Source organism: Gavia stellata, chromosome 24 (genome assembly GCF_030936135.1).
Source record: "Gavia stellata isolate bGavSte3 chromosome 24, bGavSte3.hap2, whole genome shotgun sequence".
Taxonomy (NCBI): domain Eukaryota; kingdom Metazoa; phylum Chordata; class Aves; order Gaviiformes; family Gaviidae; genus Gavia; species Gavia stellata.
Genome location: NC_082617.1, coordinates 12,804,697 through 12,830,873, shown reverse-complemented (window position 1 = coordinate 12,830,873; position 26,177 = coordinate 12,804,697). Strand labels below are relative to the sequence as shown.

At 45.2% G+C, this 26,177-nt stretch overlaps 1 protein-coding gene across 3 annotated transcripts in view; it reads left to right on the top strand.

The window, feature by feature from the left end:
- The window catches only part of MAPKAP1 (MAPK associated protein 1), a 97,047-nt gene extending 72,931 nt beyond the window's left edge, over positions 1-24,116 (top strand). For 2 of the 3 annotated variants that reach the window (XM_059828809.1, XM_059828807.1), the window contains 4 exons: positions 4,531-4,671; positions 9,767-9,904; positions 20,885-20,982; positions 23,111-24,116. In XM_059828809.1, coding sequence (XP_059684792.1) covers positions 4,531-4,671; positions 9,767-9,904; positions 20,885-20,982; positions 23,111-23,236 — 503 coding nt within the window. In that variant the 3' untranslated portion in view covers positions 23,237-24,116. The remainder of the gene's footprint in view (positions 1-4,530; positions 4,672-9,766; positions 9,905-20,884; positions 20,983-23,110) is intronic. The other variant, XM_059828810.1, reaches the window with a different exon arrangement.
- The last annotated feature ends 2,061 nt before the right edge of the window (positions 24,117-26,177 follow it).

Sequence of the window (26,177 nt, the reverse complement as noted above, 5' to 3'; positions counted from 1 at the left end):
CGTGCAGTGTCTGTGGTTCTGTCCAGGAGATGGGAGTCTGCAAACACGGACTGCCTCTGCTCTCCACTGAATCAGACCTAACTTAATTGTAACCTACATTGCACTTGAAGTTCATCAGCGTGGGGCAACTTGCACGGTGTATGCACAGCCCCGAGCACGGCAGGGTGCTGCTCTGCCAGGGTGCCTGTAGTTGCTGCTGAGTACAAGCAATTGCAATGAGTAGAGCTTGTAACAGGTGGTGGGAGGTTGGTCTCAAGTTATCCCAGTGGTGCCCAGTGCAGCGCCAACGCCGTGGCTGCCGGTGCAGGGCGAGCCGGCGGCTGCGTGGGCAGCAGACACCAGCTGCCCTGCCCTGCAGGCAGCTCCCGCGCTGCCGGCCTGAGCCCTGTGTCGAGCACCAACCTCATTCGGCCCCCGCGCACGTGCTCCAAGGGTAGGGTGGAAGGATTGGCACCAGACGTGGCAGTGCCCTGATGCCGGAAAATGAAGAGACTCCCTGTTTACCTGTGCCATGCGTTACTCTGTCCCTGGCTTGGGGATGGTGGGGCGGAGGCACAGGCTTCCTCTCAGCCGTTCTTTTCCTGCTCTGTTCATGGATTTTCCTGCCTTACTGCTCCAATAATTAAACCCCTGTCCAGGGCTAAGGGAAGTGCCTCCCTCGTAGCTGTGCTTTGCGCTTCGTGCAGGTTCTTCTCTTGTGCCTTGTTTATCCCACATCTGACTCCAGATTTTTTCACTTTTTCTTTCACAAAGTCAGTCATCTTTAATTAGGTAGACTGTAAGGAAAAAATACAGAGGTCACTGCAAACTGAGTCTCCCTGTCGTTATGTGAAGGAGTTTGTTTGTAGAGTAGGAGTCTCTCCCCGGACCCGGAGCGGTCTCTCTGCCGGCAGAGCTGTATCGCTGGGTCGGCTCTTGGGCTAAATAATAGACCTGGAGCATCCACTTTACTTGATTGTCTTCCCAAGCAGAAGCTTTTACATTCAAAAGCCACACTGTGATCTCCATTACAAATACCCTGACAGGCCTGTAAATATTTGACAGGTTTATTCACAGCTGCTTGCATGTGGAAAATATTTTTATGATTTTTTCCCCAATCAGCTGGTGGAGATGGCTCTTCCTGCTGCTGCTGAACGCCGGCAGTCTCGCAGACATCCTCGCAGAGCTGCGGGGTAAGAGCAATATGCCAAGTTCTGCAGTCAGGCTTTTCCCTGCAGGGCATTTCTCTCTGTTGTTACTGATATTACTGCTATTATCCGATGCACCCTCAGGGGTCCGCGTGTCTTGCCATCTTTAGACAGATGATCTGTTTTGATGGTGGAGTTCCTGGCTGCTCTCCCAAGAGCAGCAACTGTAGAAATTCTGTAAACCTGAATCCATTCACAAAGCTTCATAAAACAAAGTCAGCAGAGGTTACCGATACGTGGAGGATCTGAAAGGCTTCCAGAGCAAAATCCCACTGTTCAGCTGCTCCGGCTGCAGCAGTTAATGCTCCTGCAGTTTAGACACCGACAAGGTGCTCACGTTTTTAGTTACAGCGACGCTTTTTTCCCCTGGCTATGCTCTGGCAGGCTGCTAATTTTCTTTCTAATACCTTTAATTTGGGTGTGTGAAATCTGGGAAGACTCAGCTTCCTAACAGCCCTGTGAAGTAGACACGTAGTGTCCCCACTCTGCCGGTAATTCAGTGCGGACGGGGAGGTTGGCGCGGGTCGAGGCCGGGCGGGGAGGCTGGGGACACAAGGGCAGCAGTACCTGCAGAGCGTCCTGTGGGTCTTGATCTTGTGAAGTGTTTTAAGAACACTTCGCAGGAGGTGCGAGGACGAGGTTAACATGTTGCTGTTCTTTGTGTTATTTCTGAATTTCTTACTGCCACCAATTCATTTTGTCTGTTGGTGCTAACACTTCTTTATGTATAACACTGTACTTAAAACCCCGCTATATAGAGTGCTGCCCGTTGCATAGAGGTGAGAGTCTCGTCACCCGCCGTTAAAACGCAGCCGCGCGTTGGGAGGAGGCAGCGCACAGTGCACCCCGCCATCGGAAACGGCTTGCCCGAGGCGGCTTCTCTGAATCCTAGAGCGGGGCTTTATTAGGGGCAGCACTAACGACCTCCCTGCAGACGGGGGTGCGCGGGGCTCAGGGTTCCTCTCCCCCCGGCCAGCAGTGACCCCTCTGCACTGCTTGGGTTCACGCTGTGTCGCGGTGTCTGGGGGTCCTTCCCTGCCCCGCCGTGTCCCCGTCTGTCCCCAGCCCCTAGCTCCCCTGCGGACAGGGGGATACCCAGGTGTAACCGCATGGTCCCGCCGTGCCATGGCTTGTATCCCAGCACGGCGTGCCGTGCCGTTGTGACCGCGTGCTGCGAGCGCAGGGCTGGCTGCGTGACTGGGAGCCGCTGTCAGGGCTGAACGGGCATTTCACTGGTTTCCATCGGTTCACTCTCGACTGCAGGGCAGCAGTGCCATTGCCATCCTCCTGCTTTGCTTTCAGGCGCCGCCGTGCCACGGTGTTTGAAGATGCTTTTAAGAGCACCAAAAAGTTTGACATATCTCAGTGTATCTTTGAAGTACTGCAGCATGAGGGTTTGACATGATACATTATGATAATCCATAGTATAGAGACATTAACACAGGGGTCTTTGACAAAATACATTGTAATGTCTCTGAAGGAGCCATTACAATTTATCTTGTCATTCTGGAGCATAGAGTGGTTGCAATGTTAAGATGGCTCTGCATAAATTCACATGTAGACTGTTTCACTTGATTTTTGGAATTCTTTCAAGTCGAGTGGCACGGCCCAATTTGTAGCTTAACCCTTCGCTGTCCCCCTTCCCCGAAGAAAGGTCCGCACTTGCGTGTCAGGAGGCAGTGTTAGGAGCAGCGAGGAGCGGGCATCGCTCTCGCCCGCTCTCCTGTGGGCAGGGTGGAAAGCTTATGTGACTAACGTCTACGAAATGTGAATCTCCTGTTTTATGCTCTCAACGTGTATTTTGACTCATTTAACAGCAAATGCTAAACTTTCTTTGATACAGACATGAAAGATATTTATCATAAGCAGTGACATTTGTTACTGAATTAGCAGATAGGAAAGGGAACGCTCCCAGCCAGCAGGAAAAATGCTCCAGTCTCAGGTGGGGTTTTTCTTCTCTCTCGCCTACGTTTGTCCTGCTTATGGCCACCACCCCGACAGTTTCCCTTGCGGAAGCAAATGGCGTGTACTCCTGCAGCTCTAAATTACCCTGTTTAAAAGGGAGCCTGCTTCTGCATCAACAGCATGTGTCTGAGACAAGGGCCAGGGTTTTCCTCCCCTGGGAGCCGTGGCCTTTCCTGGCAAACTGGCCCCTTGTTGTGGGGGCCCAAACATGAAAACTCGCCGTAGCTTCCCTGCGAGCTGAGGTCCCCGAAGAGGGTGGGAGTGTACATCCCCCGAGGGAAGGGTCAGTGTGGGAGGCGTTAGTGTTGAGGCTGCTGCAACTGTGCAAGTCTCGAACAAAATTAATACCAAAAAATCTGACAAGTTCTTAGCCTGCTTTGCTGGATCTTTAAGGCCTGTACTAAAATTCCATCATCTCATCTTCCCATTATTAAAATTTCAGCAAAATATAAAGTTTTCATTAATCTCCTGCAGCAAATTTAGTACTCTGAACTGGCAGTTGATTCAGCTTTTAGGACTACATTAGCTGGGATATTAAACAAAACGTGTCATTCTTCAGTATCTTCTGTAAGAAGCTAAATCAGTTTTCAAACATATTTATACCACTTTATCTAACAGCATCTGAAGATCATTTAGAGCTGGGATGCTTTATTAGCAGCTGGCATAGAAATTACTCTGCGCGAAGTTATATATCGCATTATAGTAATGTTTAAATTGGTGTTAATCCAACGTCATAAAATGTAAAAAAATCTTTAAAGTGCGTTATATTTTTTCAGTAATTGGCATTTTGGCTTAATGAGATGTTACCTTTTATAAAGCCAGTACCTGTAGTAGTAATGAGAATACTAATCAGTAAATAAAGCGCAGCTTTGGTACTGCAGGGCTGAGATCAGAGTGCCCGAGGTGTTGCCAGCGCTGCAGCAAGATGCCAGCGTCACATCCCACGTGGGGGGATGCTGAAACACGGGAGAACTGTGCTCGTGCATACATCGAGGGCGGCACCTGAACATACTGCCCTGGCTGGGGACAGGCCCCCCTTCGCCAGGCTCCTTCCCGGGGTGCCAGGCTGTGGGGGTCCTGGGGGGGATCCCGTCCGCGGCCCAGGGGTGTCTCATGTGACACGAGAACCTGCCGCCGGGATGTTGCACTGCTCTTCATGTGGGAAGCAAATGTGTGTCGTAATGTCCTTAATGAATCAGTGATTTTGTCTTTGGAGGGAGGGTGAGAATTTCCTCCTCCCAGAGACGTGGACTTGAGCATTTTGTTCTTTCTTAAAAAGCCGTCTGCAGCGGCAGACATCACAGCCGTACTTACATGCTAGCTGAATCGTATGCCATATTTTAAACCTCTCGTTCATTATCGTTGGCTTGTTTTGCAGGTTCAAGAGGAGAAGAGGTCTCGGAGGAGGACCCTCAGATCGATATAGCTACCGTTCAGGACATGCTCAGTAGCCACCATTACAAGTCCTTCAAAGTCAGCATGATCCATAGGCTTCGATTCACCACTGATGTTCAGTTAGGTAAATCAATCCGTACTATAACGCTTAGTAAAATGGAACGGTTCAAACCTTTGGCCATCTCTAATAGCTGACTGTCCATCTCGGACATTTTTAAAGCCGTCATTATCATGTTGGTCCATTTTATCGTGGGGCCCATCACTTGAAAGTGTTGCTAGCATTTCAGCAGTTAAAAAAAATTGCTTTCGGTTGAAAATACTTCAGTATTTTTATTATCCACAATCAGCTAGCACATGTTTCTTCTGAAAGAAGGCCATTATTTAATGACCTCATCTCTTTTTTTTTAATCTAGGCTTCCTAATGGAAAGCTTCTTGCCAACTGTTTTGTTATTTTTAAATGAGGCTATGCAAAATTAGGAATGATTAGGTTTTTCCTTTTTTGAGACTGAAAGATTTTAACAACCAAGTGGAAATTTGAGGTGGAACAAAATTAAACTAGCATTCTCTAAAGGTTTTATATTGTCCTTATTAGCTTTCTGAATGCTTTTGAAAACCCGAAGGCCAAGGGATGACAGACTCTTGAATTATAAAAGCCCCATTACTGTTTTAAAATGATTGAATGGCTTTTTATCTTCGTGTTTAAATTGTGAAAATTTGATTAATGATGCATTGGTAGGTGACCTGTGACATTCCTGCAAATACCTTCCATAAAGAAATAATTCAGCAGTAAAATATTAAGTGCCGTAATGTTTACAAAATACATTTATTCTGTAGAATTCCATAGAATTGTTAAATTTAACCTATACAAGTTCCTATATTATTGTCACTACAGTCTCTTCATTCTTCCATCCTTAAGCACGTATAAAAGTTTATGCCTCTAAAATTTTTACAGAAGAGGCTTTCTTAGTTTATTTAGAACTGTCTTGTTAAGGAAGGGTTTATATGCTGGTGCTGAAGCAGGACAGCGCTGGGCATGTTTTCTGCTTTTGAGCAAACTATCTGGGTGTGATAGTTTGCTTCCAGTGAAGTTTGACTCACTGTATCTGGAAAGTGTCAGAAATGAGAGCTTGAAAAGGTCATGACAGATCACTAAAGATAAATGGTTAAGGGAGAATAGCTGTTAAATGAAACAAATGGCTTAACTTGTGTAGCAATGAAGGAGCTGACCCTGTCCAGTAGTGTAAAGACCATAAAATTTCCCTTTTATAACAATCTGCAAACTTGTATATTTTTTGATGGCAGTACACTGACAATGTGATTTTTAGAACCTAATTTTTTTTTTTAAATCAAAGAAAACTCCAGTGGGGTATTCAAAGTTTGGGCAAATGTACAGCATCATAACCTTTAAATATTGAAGTCAAATTTTGCTGGGGCTTCTCCTGAATTTTTTAAAGATAATGAAAGAGCAATGCTGGTAAAATAAGCATTGAGGTGCTGTTTGGATTAGGGCTGCTCAGCGTTAATGTGTTCATCTTCTGAGACTGACAGACTGCTCCGTACAATCTGAAATGTGAAAAATGGTGTCTCGTTTTTGTTCATCGCTCTTCAGTAACTGTGGTTCCAGAGCTATTCTGTGTCAGTTTAGTGATGGCCAGTTGCAAAGACTTTTCTCTGTAGCATTTTTATGTCATCGGTTCTATGTGGCAGCCATAGCAAAGCGACAGTTTTCCTAGAGGACGCCAAGGATCCAAAATAATTCCATTGCTCCTTATTGATGGTATTGACGATGTCAGTAGCTGTGCAGGAGCGGATCGGCTGTCAGTCTGGCTGAAATACAGCACAGTGGTTGCACTGAAAATATCCATGTGGTTTTGGGGGCGAGTCCCAGTTTCCCAGGCTTCCCGTGGAAGGATGTTTACGTGTGACAGAACCCAGAAGTGGTGGAGAAAACACTCAGCGTAGCTCATCTCCACTCCCTGCGGTTTGCTCTGACATTGTAAGACATCCACGTCGTTGAATTTCAGTAGGTTCTGTATTGGATTGTATTTCAGTTGCATGAACAGGTAGCAATAGTGTGAGCTATGTTTGTGAATTACTGTTTGCATACTGGTACTTTTTGAAACGTTTTAGCTGTTTTGAGGCCTGGTCATTGAATTTGAGGCAAGGTTCACTGAAAATACTGGAGTAAGCTCGATATTCTGTATAGTGTGCATAGTTCTTCCATAGCAAAAAGCGGTACGTAAATGACCATGGGAGGAATGACCACCTTTTGACTGATGGTTTTATTACAGTGGAAAGCTTTAGCCATAGCAGTTTCAGGTCTGGGGTTTTATGTTTTAGCTCATATTACAGTGTAATGCACATACAATAGTATTCTCAACATTTTTACAAAGGTTCTATCATGTTGTGAAGGAATAAGACACGTTTGCTTGTGTATCACATTAGCAAAACTAAAAGAAGCATATTGTCTTGGAAAATTACTGCTGGCAAGTGTTTCAGAAAAGGGGGGGCAGTTGCAGACCCCAATAAAGGAAGCAAGAACAGAACAGTGTTACTGGACTGATACATCGGTGACATTTCTTTTGATAAAATGAATGAATTAAAAAAAATAGTAGGAGCAGCATTTTTACTTGATTTTTGAGTGTGACTAATTTTTGCTGCAATACAGAGACTGCAGAAGCCACATACATAATATTGTTTTGATTTTAGGTTTCAACACATACAGATTGTGAGAACAATAACACTAAAAAGACAACATTCTTTGTCAATGTGCTCTTTGGATGTGCGTGAGCTTAAGCCAGCGATGTTGAGATACAGAAATAATGGATGAAGTATACAGCAACAATTTGCAGATAAAAATAATAGAAGTTAAAGTGTATTTTACATGATAAAAAAAAGATGAAAGAGGAGGAAGTCTGTTACATCTGAGATGGTTACAAAATCCATGCTTGGTGAAGTAGCCTCTGCTGAAAAGATTGATGCAATGGGGAGTGACCTTGGCTTGGAGCAGGAGCTGGTGATGTATGTATGAGCATCTCTCTGCTAAATGGACCCAGATTTGTAGCACTAATATACATGGAAGCCCAGAACCAAACTCAGGATGGCAATAAATCAACAGCCACTTTGGGTGTCATTTCTGGTTTATATTCCACTATTGTTCTATCACTTTAATTCATGTCACTATCATCTGTTCATCTGGAACAGTTTTATATAATTTTCCAGTGGAGTTACCTGACAAATCCTATCAAATTAACAAGGTGCATTAACAATATTGACTGACTGTGAATTCTGAAGTTGCAGGACCATACAGTGTAAATTTTTTAAGGGTATTTTCAGGGGTGACGTTTTTAGAGGAAGGGATGGGGAACAACCCTTGCACACAAAGAATTTGCACCTGTATTTTTAGAACTTGCCTTGACTTTTTTCAGTGAGAAAATAAGAACTTGTACCATCAACTTCGCATATTTTCCTTAAACTACGGAAAACGCCATTTTGAGTAATTAACCATTACAGTGAAATAACAACGTCGATTTTAAATAATCTGTCCAAAATTAAATTACAAAACGGGCTCCAGATACAGCATCAGCCTGCTCAAATTACCTAGTTCTAGCAGTCCTTGTGTTAATTGGACTCTTGATACAACGCTTAATTGAAATGTGATCTCTCTGATGTGACGTATGGTTAATGACAAAGCGCATTCTTGGATTAGTAGAAGGGGGGAGGGGGCTGGGGGCTTTATTATAACCTGGCATAATGGCCAGGGTTAAAATGAAGGTAGCCTGTATTAGCGGAAAGAACTGCAGCAAGAAGCCTGCTGTAGGTGTCTGCTCCTTGTTCTCTGTATGCTTTGGTTTTAGAGTTGCATAGAATACAGACGAACGTGGTTTGCAAATTTTGCAGCTATGACCAGACTTGAAGAAATACTGAGTTAATTTTGCAGGGCTTGGGAGAGTCGTTATGCGTGTGGCATCTTACTTTTATTTTGTCGCATCTCTTAAAAGTTTTACCATCAGCTCCTGTAGGTTTTCTTGTGCTTCAGACGAGCCAAGCGTAATGTGTTTGAAAGCATCATAGCCAAAACCCTCAAGAGGGAACAGGTTATCTCTGCTGTTTTTCCAGACATGCAAGAGTTAAATGATGTTTAAGTACTTTTTTCCTGTATTGCTTCCTTGTGTGGCTTTCTCATGAGCTTCACCTATAACTCATGACTGAAGAAATGTAATTATTTTTAAGGCTCCACACATCTTGATGTAAAAAGCACACTGGGAAGTTTGTTCAGTCGTGTCAACAGCTACTGAACAATGAGCTTCTGTTCATCAGCACGGCGTAGCAGGGCTTTTGCGTCGCAGTACTGTGATGAAGACTGCTATTAATTACGGCGAGCGTCCCAGGCCGGTTCCAGCACGCTGTTAGCCCTCAGCCTGCCCCGGCAGCGTCCCGCTGGAAAGGCTGGTCTTGTGCGACTCAGGGAGCAACGTGTGGAGGGATGACAGAGGAATTTTCTACTTTCGCTCACAAAAGGTCTGCTGCAGGATGTGCATGTGGCAACGCGCCGTACCCAGGTCAGCCTACACGCAGCAGTAGCGAAGCGCTGGCCATCTGGGGAAGCCCGTGTTGGGAAGCCGGGCCCGGCGCCCGTGCCAGGAGCTACACAAATCCTCAGCTTGCTTTCAAAGCAGCCTAATTAGAGCTGGCTTTAAAATGCCAGCAGTGTAAAAATGCACAGGATCTCTGGGACTGGATGTCTTTGTTTATGAGTATCTGGGTAACACAAAGAGCGTTTCTGTAATGCTGCAAATGGGTGTTGTCCTCTCATATACAAGATATAGTGTATATACTGTATAGGAGATAGAACAGGGAGAGTGTGTGATAGTGTCTATTACATATAATAGTGGTGATTGAAAAACTAGCAGTATCTTTTTATAAATCTTGCAGCTCATGTAGCTACTGCTTCCAGAAGAGCTCTGTATGTGTTGAGAAGAATTTTTTCTGTGATATTTCTTTCTTGTTGGTATGCTTATGCAGGAGACTAAAATGCAGATTATCAATGCAGTTTGATAACCATTTGCTCTTGGTCTCAAAAGCTCTTGTGCTTTCAAAAAGCCCAAAAGGGCAATATACTTTCAGCCCATTTAAGATTTATAAAGTGTGTCAAACGGCTGATATGAAATCGCTTAAACAGATCACTATGGTGGCTCTCTATTCTTTCTCATCTCAGGTATTTCTGGAGACAAGGTAGAGATAGACCCTGTTACTAATCAGAAGGCCAGCACTAAGTTTTGGATTAAGCAGAAACCCATTTCAATCGATTCTGAACTCCTCTGTGCCTGTGACCTTGCGGAAGAAAAAAGCCCAAGTGAGTAGTCCTTTTTATTTATGTTCTCTCTTCTCTCCCTCCCTGTATGTGCTAGATGTCCAAAGAATTATTGCTACCATGTCCTTTTCTTTCTATAGGTGTATTTTATTCATTATAGGATGTTTTTAATCTGACTCGATTCTGTTACAGAGAACACAACATAAACACGCATTTTATGAGTGTCCTTTTAATGCTGCTTACAGCTAATGGCATCATTAAGAGTGTTTCTTGCCCACTCTCAGTAGCTGCCAACAGTGTCGTACCAAGGAAACACGGGCTTTGCCTAGCTGATCTCTAGCCCCATAGCACGGTAGTCAAATATATGTTTCAACAGAATTGCCATTTTTTTTTTAACTCCTTAATATCCGGACTGGTTTTAAACAATTTCTTAGGTGCAATTGAGGATCTCAGACATACAGTAAGTATCAGCGCAGTCTAAATTTGCTTCAGCCGTGGCTGCAGGGTCACCGGGATTACGACGTGCCGCTCTGAGAGTTCAGTTTCAGGAAAGCAGTGGCCGTGCCTGGCCAGCAGTGATAGCTAAGCTAGCTGGAGGACAGGTTGGACATCCCAGTTCAGCCAGTCGTCAACAAGAGGTCCGAGTTTGCTGTGTTAAGAGTGCGACTTCAAAAGCCAAGTGCTTGGGCTTGTTGTATCAGTGGAGTAATAAGAGTCTGTATCTGTAAAATTTGTTTTACAAAGCACAAGATAGGCCCTGGGGGAATTGGGCAATGTCTCCTGGTGGTGCCAAAACGTAACTGTCTACTATCAAAAAGTAACTGCGGTTCAGAAGCTCAGATGGATTTTATTACACTTGTACTTTTGCAGGGTAGGGATGGTAAGTATTAAGTACTTATCTGCAAGGTGACAGAGAGGGAGAATTATGTGATACATATTTACAGAGGTAATGATCTGTTGAATTCTCTTGGAAGAGTAAATTTATGGCTGCCACAGATTTTATCAGCAATTATTGAACTATATCCTTCTCCCCTTCATTACCCTTTCCTACTTCCATGTTCTTAGTCCAGTCATTGTCTTCTTTTTCTGTCTCTCCAGCAAGTTTTCGTGGTCCTTGGGAAGGCATGATCCCAAGGAGAGACTCCCCTAATGACCAGGCAGTCCAAAATGTGTAACGGTTGTCTTTATAGTTCAAGGTGCAGTTTTGCGCTTGTAAATGTATTAACACCTCTGGGGTTGTAGCCACATTCCGTTTCAAATGCAAACGATTGTAGTGGTAAAATTGGGCCCACATAATGGGGCTGTATCTGAAAAGCCAGCCTTGAAACCCGAGGTTTCCAGCTCACACTCCTGTCAACAAGATCATCTGAGACCATCAAGCTGTCCCTGAACACCTCCAGAACTGTGTCCTGCAGAGATGGGGTTCTTAGCCCCAGAGGCAGCACCTGCTGCTGTAGGAAATTATGTTTGTACCCAAATCCTGCCAACCCAGGCAAAAATAAGGGCCAGAATTTCCACCCCCAAATGGAGTCCAACGGCAGAAGGGCAGTACCTTCACATGGAGACCATTGACTGAAGAATTGTAGTCGCTTTGGAGAGGATGCTGACAGGTTACAACAAAGGCAACCTTCATGATACTAAGGCTTTTTTATTTACTCATTTTCGTGTGGTCGTCATAAACTTTTCCTATTAAATAAGTGTTTAGCATAGTTCCAAAAGGAGAAAGTAATTCCTCTTGAAATCTGCTGACCTCTTCCCGATTCACTAAAGATGTTCCAAAAGTCATTATTTTAGGCCAGTAGAAGAGACTTTAGTGTGACATCTCAGAATGATACATTTTGGGGAACTCTTAACAGCAGATCAGTATCTCTTGAATTTTAAATGGAACAAAGTTATTTTAGTAGCATAAAGGAATGAAACTCACTGTATTTCACAAGTTTTGTCTGTGATTTTTATCAGCATAGTGATATATGTTTGTAGTAGAGTTTACATCAAAAATTATTCCCGGATCTTCCTTGAATGAATTATTGCAAAGAAAGAGAGGCTGAGTAAAGATAAGGTCTTTGAGTTCTGCAATATATTTTGTTTTCATGTTTTTATCTCTTGTAGCGCAAACATGCTCCATCTCGTCTTTCAGAAGTGTTCTGCACATGTAACAGTGCTCGTACAGTTACACCGGGTGAAAGCACAGCGTATGTTTTATTAAGCTGCCTGCCTTCCCTAGACACTGGCAGTTGGGGTTATAATAAAATTGAGTGCTGTTTTGGTAGACTGACTCCTTGTAATTCTGAAGAGAGGTGAAGGGTTTGCAGGAGCCTCCCAGTGTAACAAACGTAACCCCTTGCCCTTGTTAGTAAGGGTTAGGGGTGTGGGGAGTGGAGTTCGGTCGCTGTGATCAGTAGAGCTGGAGGTTTCTGCAACAATTGTCCCTCCAAACGTGGCAATTAACACAGTTTAATACTCAGTTAGCTCTTACTGTCTGCAGATTAAAGAGATTTCAAAGGTTTTACTGGTACTTTCCTGCAGAAATGTAAAAACAGAAATTGTGTGCCAGTATAGTGGAGAGCCTTGTGCTTCTTTTCTGCTAGTTTTCTCTGAAAAGACAGGTTCATGCAGCGAAGCTTTAGTGGCACTTGTGTGAGTGTTAAAGGACTCAACAACTTCAGAGATGGCATGCTGTGAATATTTACAGACGGGCTCAGAGTCATTCTGGACAGGGCTGAAGCCTTCCTGTGCTGTGAGTTCGCAGTTCTTAGAGCTGCATTCAGGGAAAACAGAAAATGAAAATAGAAAGCTTTGGCATCTAATTTGCTGTTAGTGTGGGTATTGTAGGCAGGAATGGCTGATGATTTTTGTTTGCCCTTGTAGTAGGCCTGGGTCAGCGTTTGAATTTTTATTTGTAAATTAAATCAGACTCCCTGAATTTAGACAGAGGGAAGAGGTAATGGCCTTGCTGGCTCGATCAAATGCCATTAGAACCTGAAAACACTGTGTATAAACGGCTTGTTTAAATCAGGTTCGGTCTGATTATCACGAGAGATTCTGAAATGTTTTGAATCTTGAAAGGAAGCATCCTATCATTGAGAAATAAGATTTAAGCCTTAATAAAGTAGTTGTCATTTTTATAGCTGAAAAGAGCTTTGTATCTCAATTAAGTGTACATAATATAAAGTCTTAAGGAAGCAACAGAATATGTTTAATACAATTATATCCCTTTGCAATAGTGTAATTTAAAGGAAATCTGATTCTGTTAATGTCTCTTACATTACTTGGACAAGGGAGAAACTTCAGTGTCACTGACTGCTGCCTTTTTACAAAGTGCACTGTGGACCAAGTGCGGCTGTGATGGATGCGTCGTGGCCGTCCCTTCCGAGGGCCGAGGCTACCAGGCTGCCTCGGCATCCGCACCACGGGAACGCTGAGCCGGCGCTGATGCGTGGAGGGGTGAGCGGACCTCAGGGCAGGCCTTTTAGTGGCACTGAGGCTACTCGCTTGGGCAGGCTTAGAGTTTTCAAAATAGGTGGGGTTCTTCCATTCATGTGTATTTTACGATAGCTGCAGAAATCGGATTTATTTCATTATTTACTTGAAACATTGAAGGAATGTTCTCTGTGATCCTTTTTCTCCCTTTTTTTTTTTGTTTTGTTTTAATAAAGCAGATACATCTCAGTTGCTAGGTCAAAATATCCTTAATATTAAGGTAGTCTAAACAAAGGTGTTCTGTAGGTCACGGAGTACATTGGTAACTTCGGTTTGTAATTTAATTGCCTGCTTTGCACCCTGCAGCTTGAGATTTCCTTTAAATTCTTATTCCATTGTTGCACTGGGGCTTAACAGAGTGTTAACCTGGTAATAGGCACAGGGCCTCCCCATTATATGTCTCGCTATCGAGCGGTTCTGCATGACTAGTTAAAAAAGATGGCAAGAAGATTAATGAAAGCCGCCTAGTACAGAGGGGGGGTAGGTACCTTTGCAAGACTTCTAGCGAGGAGATATTAGAGCTGAACCAGAGCTTGGCTTTTTCTTTATCCTGTGACCTTTGAACCTGCCTTACTGTCGAGAGCTGCCAGCGGAGCCGACGTTTTGATTGATGTTGCTACACGAGTCAGTCTTTCCCATTGAATTCCACATCTGCACGAAAATAGCTTTTCTAGCAGTATTCATACTGGCTGTAAGTGATAGCCAAAGTGATGCCTGAAATGCTTTTATGTAGTTTTCATTTAAAGCTAAAGGTATTTGATGTTTTAATTCAGAATCCAGATCCTCCAGATTATGCACATTGGGTAATACTAATTTAATGAATTCAATATTGGGTTGTGAAAGGACTGAAAACATACAGAAAGCATTGGGAAGGCATGGATTCCTGCTGCTCGGGGAGCTTAAATAGAGATGTTGCACGTTTGCTCAGAGCCCTGCAGTGGAGCCAGAGCAGAGACGCAACAATCATCTGTGTGCTCCGCAAATGATGCACAAAATACTGTGTGGTCGTTCCTAATATTCATGCTCCCGCTGTGAATAATGTGGCGTGTGAAATAATAGAAGAAAATTTGTACTTGATAGGAGACTAATCACAGATTCTGATCAAAAGGTGAAAAATAGGTTCAGCAGAGAAAATGTTCCCAAACTTCAAGCTTGGAGTGAAAGAAGTCTCAAAGTGTGTAGCCGAAAGAAGTGAGTCCAGACGCGAGTGGACATGCTGTTTGCAGAGCAGTTGAATGCCTCAGAGGGAAGGCAGCGAAGGCACAGATGGTGCTTGGGTTTGCGGCGTTTCCCGTTTTCTGTGGCAGGCTCAGGGTTGTGCCCGGGCTGGGGGGGCAGCCTGAGCCCCGCGAAAGGCCAGGGGCCTCAGAGACCTCGCGAGCAGCCGCGCGCGTTTGGCGTTAGTTCGCGGATGTGCTCCGCCGGAGAAGGGGTCTGGCAGCGAGGGGAGCCGAGTCGACCTGCCGGCGCGGCCAAAGGAGCAGGCAGCGGTTTGGTGACCGCTTTGCTGCGAGAGACTCCCCTGCCCGCTGCCCCGCAGACGTGGCTGCAACTTACTAAATCCATCCCGATTGAACAGCCTTTGCATAAAAGTACTCTGGAGCACCATCAGGAGTGTGCATTGCCTCATCCTTTTAACAAATATGTTTTGTAGCCCTATTAAAAGGGGTCTTCATCTATCCTGTCAAAGCTATTCTGCTGGGGTTTTTTAGTTTAATTACACTATCCAATTAAAACTCCTTGCTGCATTTTGATTCGCTTCTCCTTGGGCTTGAGTGGATATGACATTTACAAGGCTCGCCTTTCAAGCAGACAATGGCGTGATTGATGAGGTGCAGACGCAATGAAGGAGGCGATTGCCATGTGGAAACACTGCTTAGTGCATTTTGATTTATTTATCATCTTTTTTCCCAAACAAGGTTGCTGGTGAAGGGGTTTTGGGCAACCCCGAGTTCCAGCTCAATTTTCACCATTCTTGCAAAAATCTTTATTAGTATTCTGCCTTTGATAATAATTTGAAGAAGAAACAAAAGGCTTTAGAGAAAAAAAAAATCCAGATGTGTGAATAGTTACCACAATTTGACAGAGAAGTGGTTGTATGCAGCACTTTAATTGCAACTCTGCTTTCAGGACATCTGGAAGCAAGACATCCACTAATAGCAATGTTTTATAATAAGCCTACAGTAGAATATAAAGACCTGAGTTGTAGGAAAAACTATTTATTTTTTTTTTTTAACATTCATATCATTTGTTCCCACTTAAGTAATGCCTTGGTTTGAAGGAGATCCATCAGGTACGTGGTGTCCGAACTCATCGGTGGTTCTACTGATATTGGTGGGGTCAGGATTTCATCCGTAACTTCGACTGCAGTCACTACCTCTGAAGGAGGCATCGCCTCTAAAATACGTACCTCTCAGATAAATGTCGCTTGCATAAAATGGGCTTAACCCCACTTTTACACTCAGGACAACATTCCTGTTCAGTCTGTGTCCCTAGCAGAGCTCGGTGCTGTATCCTGGACAATCCAGCTGTGGCTGCAGTGCAACTCATGACATCCCCCTAGAAGAAATCTTCTAAGTTTTCTTGTTCTTAGAGGTTGTCACGATGGGTGTTTTGATGGTAATGCAGCACTTGCATTTTTGTAGGACCTTCAGGCCCCCCTCCAGGGTCGCGGCATCATTTTTGAGGTAGCACATACGGATTTCAAACACAGAGTCCCTCCCCAAAGCTTTTAGTTTAAATATAACAGTGGTTGGTGAGCAGAGGTTACCCCATTTTAGTGTTTTAGGTAAATCTGTCTTTGTACAGAAATGTGGCTCATGTGTATTTTATTTTCATCATTCCTGCCTGTTTATTTCTAATTCTTTGTAATCCCTTCTGAGTCTGTGAGAAGAGATTGCAAGGTTTGATCCTGTTGTAGTCACAATTTCTGAAATGGTGGAAATCTGTGATGATGTCAAATGCTGCCTATAAGTGTTTTGTTCTTCAGAGAGGTCTTCCTCTAGCTGTTTATTCCACTAATAACACTTAATTGTTGACTTCTGCCTTATGGCCCTGTAATGACAAAGCAATCATCAAGTTATATTGAAAAATTAACATAAATTTGCATTTCCCAATGTTTGTTTTCTGTTTTGTCCAATTCATGAATATTCTTTTCATCCTCCGTCTAATTAGTGATTTAATTCAGCGCATACTGTTTTAAAGAGTGGCACTGGCAAGAGAAAGAGAGGCTTTTGGTGCAGTCTGAGTGGGGGAATGGGAGAGGAAGAAGAAAAACTTTCTAGTCTTGGCAGATTCAGTAAAAAACCCTTGTCTTTTCTTGTGCAAATTCACATCCTTCCAGTGTTTTCCAGGCAAAAAGTGTAATTTTTTTAGATTCTCTGATAAAGAGTTTGTTACTTAAATTAAAAAGTGAAATTTTTTTCACTTTTTTGAAGTGAAATATGGTGGACTGCAAAGTTTTTGTGTATTTTCCCAAGACTAACTTGCAGAAATTTGTGGAAGATGTACCAATGACTGTATAAGCACTTTTCAGTCAGTAATTCTGGAAACTAATTCAGCAGTATTTCTCACCTGCTGCACGTAAACACAGAAGCAATGAGATGTTGGGGGGACGAAGCGCGGGGCGCAGGTTGCTGTTTGTACGAGTACTGTTTCACCAAACCTAAGGAAGAGAGAGAGGAGAACACTGAGCAGCAGATTTGCATCTGGCTGTGCTGCTGGGTTTGGAAGGATTATTGGTTATGCCATAACTAGCCTCTTCCTTCACTTTTTTTGGCAGAATAGCAATGTTAAAAATTAGGAGATACGCCAAACAGTTGAATTCAAGACATTGTGCTGAAAGAGTAAATGAGCTCTCCTCCCTTCCAGTGAATTAGCATCTTGCCCTTCTGCCTGAGTCTGCTGCAGACATTTCTCCAGGTGTAACCACACAGGAACCTATTAGTGTTTGAGAGTTAGAAAAGATTAATCAGCATTCAGAGCTGAGGCCAAAGGGCACCTACGGTAGGATGTTGTTTTCCTGCTGTCGCAGTGAGGTTAGCCCCAGCGCAGGCTGGGGAGGCACAGCAGGAGCGGAGCTGGTGTGGGGCATCTGCACGAAAGCAGCTCAGGTCTGCTGAGCTCGCCTTGTGGGTTGTACCTACGTCATGACAAAAGCCTGTGATAACAGATGAGTTTCTGTCATTTCATTTGCCTTCCATAAATGTTTTACCAGATAAACATAGTTGGGAATAACAGGTATTTTCCGTTGTACAGACGATGAATTCTGATTGCAAAATATTGAGGTTTCCCCCTGTTCAGTTCACCCTTGCCGTCCGCTGCAGTGGCTGACATTAAATACACTTCTGCGTGGTCTCGGTGCAGGGCAGTGACAGACAGCACTGACATTTGCTGGAGTTGAACGCTTGCGTTTCAGACCCGCAAGCTAAAGGACACCAAACCATTGTTCGTGTAGGAGTCATGGTAATGAAGCCGTTCGTGCAATATCTGCATTTGTTTTAAATCTGCCGTCATGTGCAGTAGAAGCCACTTGAGCTGCTGCTGTTTGTTACCAGATATTCTTATATGGAAATATAAAACCACTGAAGTTCCTATTGATCTCTGAATTGTCAAGGGTGGTGCTCTATTGGAAAGAGGTACATCACATATTTAAGCACTCTTGGAAATGGAAATCAATCTCACAATTCATAAATTCCATCTGGCTAGAATAGTAGCAGAGCGAAGTGCCAGTTATGATTTCAGTGAACTAATATTTCATGCTGTAAATAGTATAATGTGGACACGGAGCACATAAACATAATACTGTAATGGGGCTTTCTAAAGAAAAGTCGTCTTAGCTTCTTTCCCCTAAATCACCTGTCAGGGTGTAGGACCGAGTTACGTGGCCTGCACGGCAGGTTGTGCTCAACCGCGGGACGCGCCCCACGTTCAGGCTTCACATCGGATGCAGCAGCGGTGCCGCGTCCCCTGTGACTCCTGAGGGTCAGTGCAGGAGCACGGGTCCACAGCTCAGCCAGCGCCTCGCCGGAAAGGCAGGGGCCAGAGCAGCCTCCGTAGCGGCGGGACCGGGAGCGTGAGCACTGCCGTTGGCTGGGCTGCGGCAGCTGGGCTGCCGGCGTGCTGTGCCGGAGGGGTGCGTGGTGCTGGCGTGGCATGGGGGCAGTGCTGGGCTCCCCGGGGGGAGCAGGGCGAGCTCTGCCTCTTGCTACGGGGCACGTCGGGATTGTTATTGGCATCTGTTGCTCTGATTGTCATCGAAAGAGCTGACTCCTCACAATCCTGAAAAAAGGGCTCGAAATAAAGTTCTGCGTTCTGCCTCTGTCAGCTGTATAAATACTTTTGCCGGAAAGGAGGAGTAAATCACTGGTTTAAAAGAAAGATGGGGGTACTGGGGAGGCTTTCTTCGTCAGGCGTGACGGAGGCTGTGGTCTCGCTTAATTTTCATATTAATATTTCATGCTGTGGTTCTGTGCCCTACCTCTGCGGGGTGACGCATGGCAGGGCAGCAGAGCTCGGGCAGAGCTCGCCGGCGGCACGCGGGGTCTTTCTGCTCCCTGCGTCCGATGAGGCTGTGCTGCTCCTACCAGGGTGGCCGCAGTGCTGCACACCCAGCCCGCTCTCCACCGTGTAAGCGATGAAGACGTTAAGAGCTTTGTGCCTGCGCTGTTGGCTTCACGGAGCAGGTCGACATTTGTCTGGGGGGACCCCTGGGTGGGGGGCTTGGGGTGCTGTGGTTGGGGTGGTGTGCGTGGCCCTGCCTGCGCTACGCCCACCCCGCTGCCGCCTTCCCCTTCCCAGGGAAGGACTGACAGCGAGCGGGCAGAGAACCCGCCTGGAGAGCGGTGCCGTGAGGTGTGAGGCTGTTCCTCGGCTTCCAGCGCTTTCAGAGCCCTGCAGCCTTTCCCACCGGCTGAGCTGTGCTGGGGGCAGCAGCCCCCGGAGCAGCCGGCAAGCATCGGGAGAGCGGGCTTCTCGGGTGGAAGGAGACGTGGAACGAAATATCTAAACCAGGTGAAGGGAGTCTTGGTCTGCACCAAGAACCACCCGATGAACCTCCGAGACCCAAAACAAAGAACCTCGTTGGAATCCTCCAGACTCTGTTTTGTGCCATTTTGATTTTCATTTTTAGTACTCATTTTCTGTAACTGTGTGTAGTATCAAATGTCCAAAGAAAACTGTGGTAGCTGATGGGGCGCAGTGCTGTGTCACGTCCCCAGGAAGGGTGCATGGGCACTTTCAGAATCGTAAAGATGCTGAATTCAGTCCCAAGCAGAGCCAGGCGTGCATCCCATTAACATACTAATGAGCTTGCGGCTAGGAATTCCCGCATTTTTAGTACCACCGAGGCATCATTTGTCAAATGATTTAAAGGATTTTTTTTTATTATTATTAGCCAATTTTTCAATATAGACTTTATATTCCAGATTAGTGCATCATAATGGTGTTTAATTAACATGCCACAATAAAATACTCGCATCTCAAATTTTCTGGCCACAGATCTGAGCATATATCAGTCACTTTTTGGAAATCTGGAGAATTAGATAATGTAAATAAGATTTCAAATTAGGCTTCCTCCAGGAAAGACCTGAATTTACAGTAATGTGGCTGTTACTCTTCGGATTGCTAACTGACCTTAGAACTGAATAAATTGTGAGAAAAATGTTGGAAAAGTATAACGTATAGAATATGCTTAATTTTAATTTTGAAGCCATGAACATCCATACAAGTGAAGGACATTTTGCCTTCCTCCATGTTCTGCATGTAGACCTTTATGTTCAAGCCGTCCCTCCCATCCCGCTTGCGGTACTTTTAAAGGTCAGTAGTTCCCGTGCCGTTCTCCGAAGGCAGCCACAGAGGCTGGCTGGGCTGTCAGCGCCTCGTGTCCGTTCACTTAAAACCTCCGTTTGGGACTGAGCAGCAGTGAAGCCTGCCAGCGAAGTGCTACGTAGGTAGAAATTACAGTTATACTTTAATTTTGATTGTCCTGCTTGTCGGAGGCGAGATTCCTGGTTTTCACTGTCTGTTTGATAGCAGCGTTGCTGCACCCTCTTGTATTTGACAGAGGCAACACTTTCCCTCGCTGTAAGCAAGTGGGTAGGTTTGTGTGGTGTTCTGGGGAGAGGTTCTTGGGGTGATGATTCTGGGGTTAATTGGCCTTTCATTTTGAATGTAACACTTACCTTCTGCGTGGGATGATTATACAGTGAATAGTTACATAAAGTAGTCCTAATGCGGTAGTTTAGCTGAAATACAGTCTTGGGCTGAACGGGAGCTAACTAGCCATTTGATAGATTTTTGCATTTCCTGCAGTGGGGATGTGATGGGAAAACGAACTTTATTGAATAGAGTTCAGCTGCTCCTGTAAGCCACCACTTGCCTTAAATTGAAATGACATGAGAAGCCTGTCAGCGTTTCATTACTTCCTTCTGTCGTGCTGATGGTATGCTAGGATCACCATCTGTGTTTTTCTTCTGTCAGGCACACAAGCTCTGCTGAAACTTTACAGGAATATTCTGAACAGTTTTTTTCTTATCTTTGCAGGTCATGCAATATTTAAACTTACATATCTAAGCAATCATGACTACAAACACCTTTACTTTGAATCAGATGCTGCTACTGTCAATGAAATTGTACTGAAGGTGAGTATTAAATTTTAACGTGACCCAAAATCCTGGGTGTTTTACCACTTGTTAGACATGAAAGTATTCAAGAGGAAATACATGAATGGTGCAGTGCCTGAGGACCGCTAAGGTGCATTTAACTTACCAACCTACTTGCTTGGTGCCTATTATCTTATTCGTTTTTCAAACAGCTATACAGGAGACTGCCTCTTTGTGTGTAATAATTCCTTTTACACTTGTTTCTAGTTAATAGAGATACCAATTTTCGGTGGAATTTTATAGAAAAACACCAAATTTTATTGTGTCCAGATAGTTTCCACTTCCAGACACGTGCGATGGTCTGCAAAGCCCCGTGTCGTGCGGAGGTGCGGGGCTGTGTGCCTGCGTCCAGCAAAGCGCCGCGGTGCTGCCGGGTGGCCCCCGGCACGGGGCCCAGCCTCAGAGACCCGGGCAGGGCACCTGGCTTGTGTAAGGGCCGAGCCAGGCGGTGGGGAGCTGAGGGAGCAGCCGCCCCTGGCTGGCGAGGAGCTGGAGGAGCCGGTGCGGAGCTCGGCAGCCGGGCAAGCGGCTGAGCAACGGTCCTGGCACCGCGGGGCTCTCGGAGCCGGCGTTAACGTTCAGAGATTTCAGGAGGGCTCCAGTTAAAGCGTGCACTGATGTAATGTTCAGGGCCCCAGGTTCACGGCTCCAGCACCGGCCCAAGCAGAGGCAGTGACGTTGCCAGGACAGCGCTTCCCTCCTGCCCTTCGCACGGCTTTTCCAAACGCAGGCGTTTGTACGAAGCAAAAAGGTTATTTTTCCCACTATGATGCTTTCTCAGAATTGTTTGCTTTTCTTGTGGCTCACTACATATACATCCTGACTTACTTTCTGAAACAAATTTTTGTAACGCCTCTGGAAGATTAAACTTAATTTTCCGCAAGCTAATATTTTATAGCAATTCAAAATTTAAAAAGCAGTAATTTTGGCAGGCCATCTGTTATGTTTGCTTTTATGTTTTTCTGTGTGGAGTTTAGAGGATTGCTAAATAACTGACATACAGTAAAATAATTTTTATTAATAACCTAGAAGGTGAATGTATTTTGGGAGTTTTCCACGTACTTCATGAACCGTTAGGCCAACTCTTTTGTTCCTGCTTTATCTTAAATAAGCTATTGTAATCCAGAACACTTGATGCATCTGAGACTGGTCATAAAAGAAGGCTAAAAAAAAAAAAAAATATTTGCTATGAATAAGATGAATATTCAAGAGAGAAATATTATTGATCAGTACGTTTTTTCTTAAGTTGCAGATTGTTTATATACAACATTTTCTGGTTTCGTGCATTAGTTACCAGTTTGTTTTCAATTCCGTCAGCATTAGGAGTCGCAGAGAAATCAGACTTTTCAAATTAGGCTTTTTACATGATCAAGTGAGAAAGACCGAGGCTTTATTGACCATGAAAATTCCCTATATTTTTATGCCTTAAGCTGTAATATGCAGTGAAAGTGAAACACTCTACAGTGCATAAAATTGTGCAAGTTTTAAGCCACAGCATATTAACCAGCTAATGGCAGACCAAAGGGCATTTTTATCTTTTTGATTCTTGCATTAACCTTCCATTAAAATTATCTATGTGATTATCACAAAGCACTGGAGATAATAAATTTAGGGAATAGCAGGCTTGTTAAATATCATTTAAAAATGCTTTCATCAAGTAAAATGTGCCAAAACACGGGGAAAGTATGAGATTAGCTGAGTATGCAAACATCGTAATGAAAGAATTATTTTTATTGAAGCTGATAAAGTCTTTTATTGAAGCCCATTACTGTATTAGACCAGCACTCTGGGTCTTCACGACTTGCTGCGTTCGCCCGGCAGTTTGGCGACAAGGGTGGGACGAGGGGAGAGGGACGCTGAGAGCCTGTGGCTGCCCCTGCCACCCTGCGCCGAGCCGAGGGCCGTGCGAGGAAGAGACGGAAAGCAGCCCCACGCAGAGTGGGGCTCTCCTGGAGCTCTGGGTTGTCTCTGGCATCATTTTGTTGACGGCCCGCTGGGACCGGTTTCACTAAAGCCTCGTTCAGTTGGGTGGTGAGAGGGTCCCTGCCCTCCCCGGGCTGTCCTACGGAGGCACCGACGAAATTAAATACCGTTTCGTGTGTTGCAGGTTAACTATATTCTAGAGTCGCGAGCAAGCACAGCCAGAGCAGATTATTTTGCTCAGAAACAAAGAAAACTGAGCAGGAGAACAAGCTTTAGCTTCCAGAAGGAGAAGAAATCGGGACAGCAGTAACACCTAGCCTCGAGGAGAGCCCGTCTGCCGAATTCGGAGGAGGAGACGCTCCCCACCGCCCGAGACAGGTGGGAGCCAGGACTGCGGTGCTCCTGCTGCCAACAGGCAGGAGCAGCCGGGGACGAAATCTGAATTACCCCGACTCTCACGGTTGGAAGATTATCCCTCGTTGGTGATGGGAAGTCTCCCCTGTGACAAAAATAAAGAGCCATATCAGCCGGAAAGAAGACTGTTACGCTTCAGGTTCCTTTGATTAGAAATAAGAGAATGACGTAGACTGGCATCATTTAATTACTGTATTATGTACAATCACAAGAAGAGATGTGATTACATATTATTTCACAGCCTGGTTAAAATAAATTATATACATCTGTAATACACCCACGTACACACAGGTATTGCTTGTGACATGATCAAATTTCTAAAAACAAAATGTAGGACAAATGTATCCATTTTTACTATTAATAAACAGATGTAATCTTTTTCAAGGTCCATATGATGCACAGTTCTTTTGGGGGGAGGCTGTAGTCCCAGATGGTTTCACTTCTGTTGCTGAAGTGCAGGAGGCAACCGTGAGCCAGGGAACAGCAGCCATTGCAGGGGAGCCGATTTGTGAAGAAACGTTGAGACAGTCAAGTCTGTTGTGGTTTGTTTTGTTCAAAAATGTTTTCATTTAACTGTGCTTTTCAGCTTTGCATACGTTTTATTGGAAGTTACTTGCTGTAGTCAGCAAGGTGTTTTGAAAACCCAGGCAGCGTCTCCACGGTTGAAAGGAGAGCATCCTCCTGCCTGCCGGAGCTGCCCCGGCCGCCCGTGGATCCCCGGCTGCTGCCGCGCTGGGGTCTGCTCTTCCCCTCCGAGAGAGCTTGCACCTGAGGACTGAGAAATGCCTTCGCCTTTTCTTAATCGTATTCTTTAAAAATAAAAATTAAGACTTACTTTGTACTGGGATTTGTAACTATTTTGTCCATCCTTAATACATCAGGGAATACGTGAATGGGATTACTGGGAACCAGAGCTGCATTTTTGGTTCAGTTCACCAGAGGTGTCTTTCATAAATCTTTCCAAGTCCTTGAAGCTGGAGCTCTCTGTGCTGCTGCTGTGGATTTTGTATCAAGAAAATGCCCCCGGTTCCGAGAGGCATTCAACCACAGCCGGGGCTGCAGGGCAGGCTGCAGCGCTGCGGGTCCCACGGGCAGACCAGGCTCCCTCCTGCCGCCCAGCCTCGCCTGCCGCAACGTGACCTCTTCGGTGTCCTACCTTGCTTTTGTACAGAGAACACTTTCTGAGCCTTAACGAGGAGTTCAGGAATAAACACTAAGGCAGAGGGGTCTGTGTGTCACTTACCTGTTGCATTTAAGTTCTTGGTTTTTAAAGGTTTCGCCCTCCCAGAGCCGGGTCGGTGCTGCCTCGGGAACGGAGCCCTGCCCACACCGCGGCGGCCGGTCTTCACTGTACAGTCTTCCACGATATCTGCAAAACCAGAGAAACAATATTTTATAGTATGATACTGAATTTTTTAGTATTTTATATGTGCAAATGCAGCACAGATGCAATGGGGAAAGACCCTTCAAATAATGCAATGTAAATGACTCCTTTAACCACCTTTGTGAACTATTTAACATTAAAGTTGTTCTGTGAATGTTCTTTTGCCACCTAGTTTCAATTCTTTTTAACGGAACTAAACAGTTGCCTACTTTGGTATCAGAAAGTACAGAAATCTTCTACTTGTTTCCATGGCTGTAATGCTGTTGCCACCCACTTACATGTATGTGTTCTAAGTAGGTGTTCAATATGTGCAGTATTTTGCTTTCAGTAAAGCCCAGATTCACGTAATAAAAAAATCTCTGCTGTCTAAACTGTGGTAACGTTTGTGGGCGCAGAGTCGCTTGCCCGACCACGTGCATTTACACCATCTCGTAAATCACCTTCCACTTGCTTTATTTTTAGTGCAGCCTTCGTGCGGAGCTGGGGCACGCAGCGCGTCCCCGGAGAGCACGGGCAGGGCGGCAGGGAGGGGACGCTGCTGCTGGAGGGTGCTCCGAGGGCTTGGTGGGGAGCAGGCTCCGAAAGAGCCGCTGACAGATAAGTGAATTTACTTTCAAAGATCAGATCCAGTTGAATACACTGTGTGGAGGAAACCTTCCTTAAATTCTGGAAACGTCCAGCTTTTCAAGAGCTGAACAGACTTTCCCTCAGAAGAGACATTTCCACTAAATAGTGTTTGCTGAAAGAGTTAAATCAGAGCTCATGGTTGCAATCTGTGCGCAGCTGAACACAAATCCATCATGGGCTGGTCTTTCCCCGGTAGTTGTAGATTTAATTGATTCAGATGGGCATTCAACTGGGTCAGAAAAGCAAGCTGTTCCTTCCGTGCCTTGTTACTGGGCTTCGGCAGAAGAGGGTGGCTGCCGACTCACGTAACGGGGATGACTTCTCACTGACGTGCATCGGTAGCTCTTGGAGGCATCAGAGGTTTTCTGAATTTTCTCTTAGTTCTGCTGTTGGAGGGGGACCTGGCTTGCACGTGCACCTGAAGTTTTACGGTTGATTGCACCTCATGGAGCAGAGCGTACGCTTGCAAAAAATCACGGGCACAGGCCCAGTGAGAGTCAGGGAGCGCACGCACAGAGCGAGCGCAAACAACCGGAGATGTTTCCCCTCGCGGTACCAGGAGCCCCCCGGGACTCGTACCTGTGGGTGGTCTCAGCCCAGGCGCCTGCAGCAGCGGGTGCTGCTCACGGCCGGCCGCTCGCTGCCCATCTTGCCTGGCTTTGCACAAAAAAGTGCTGCTCGGAGGGCCCAGAATCCACCAGGAGAGATGGGTGAGCTTTGTGGTGAGACGCCGAGGTCATTCGTTGTGCTCCTGGGTGGCTGAGCATTTGTCTGGGGGTTTTGTGAAAGAACAAAACAGCTGATGAGCAGCTTTGGCTACTCAGGA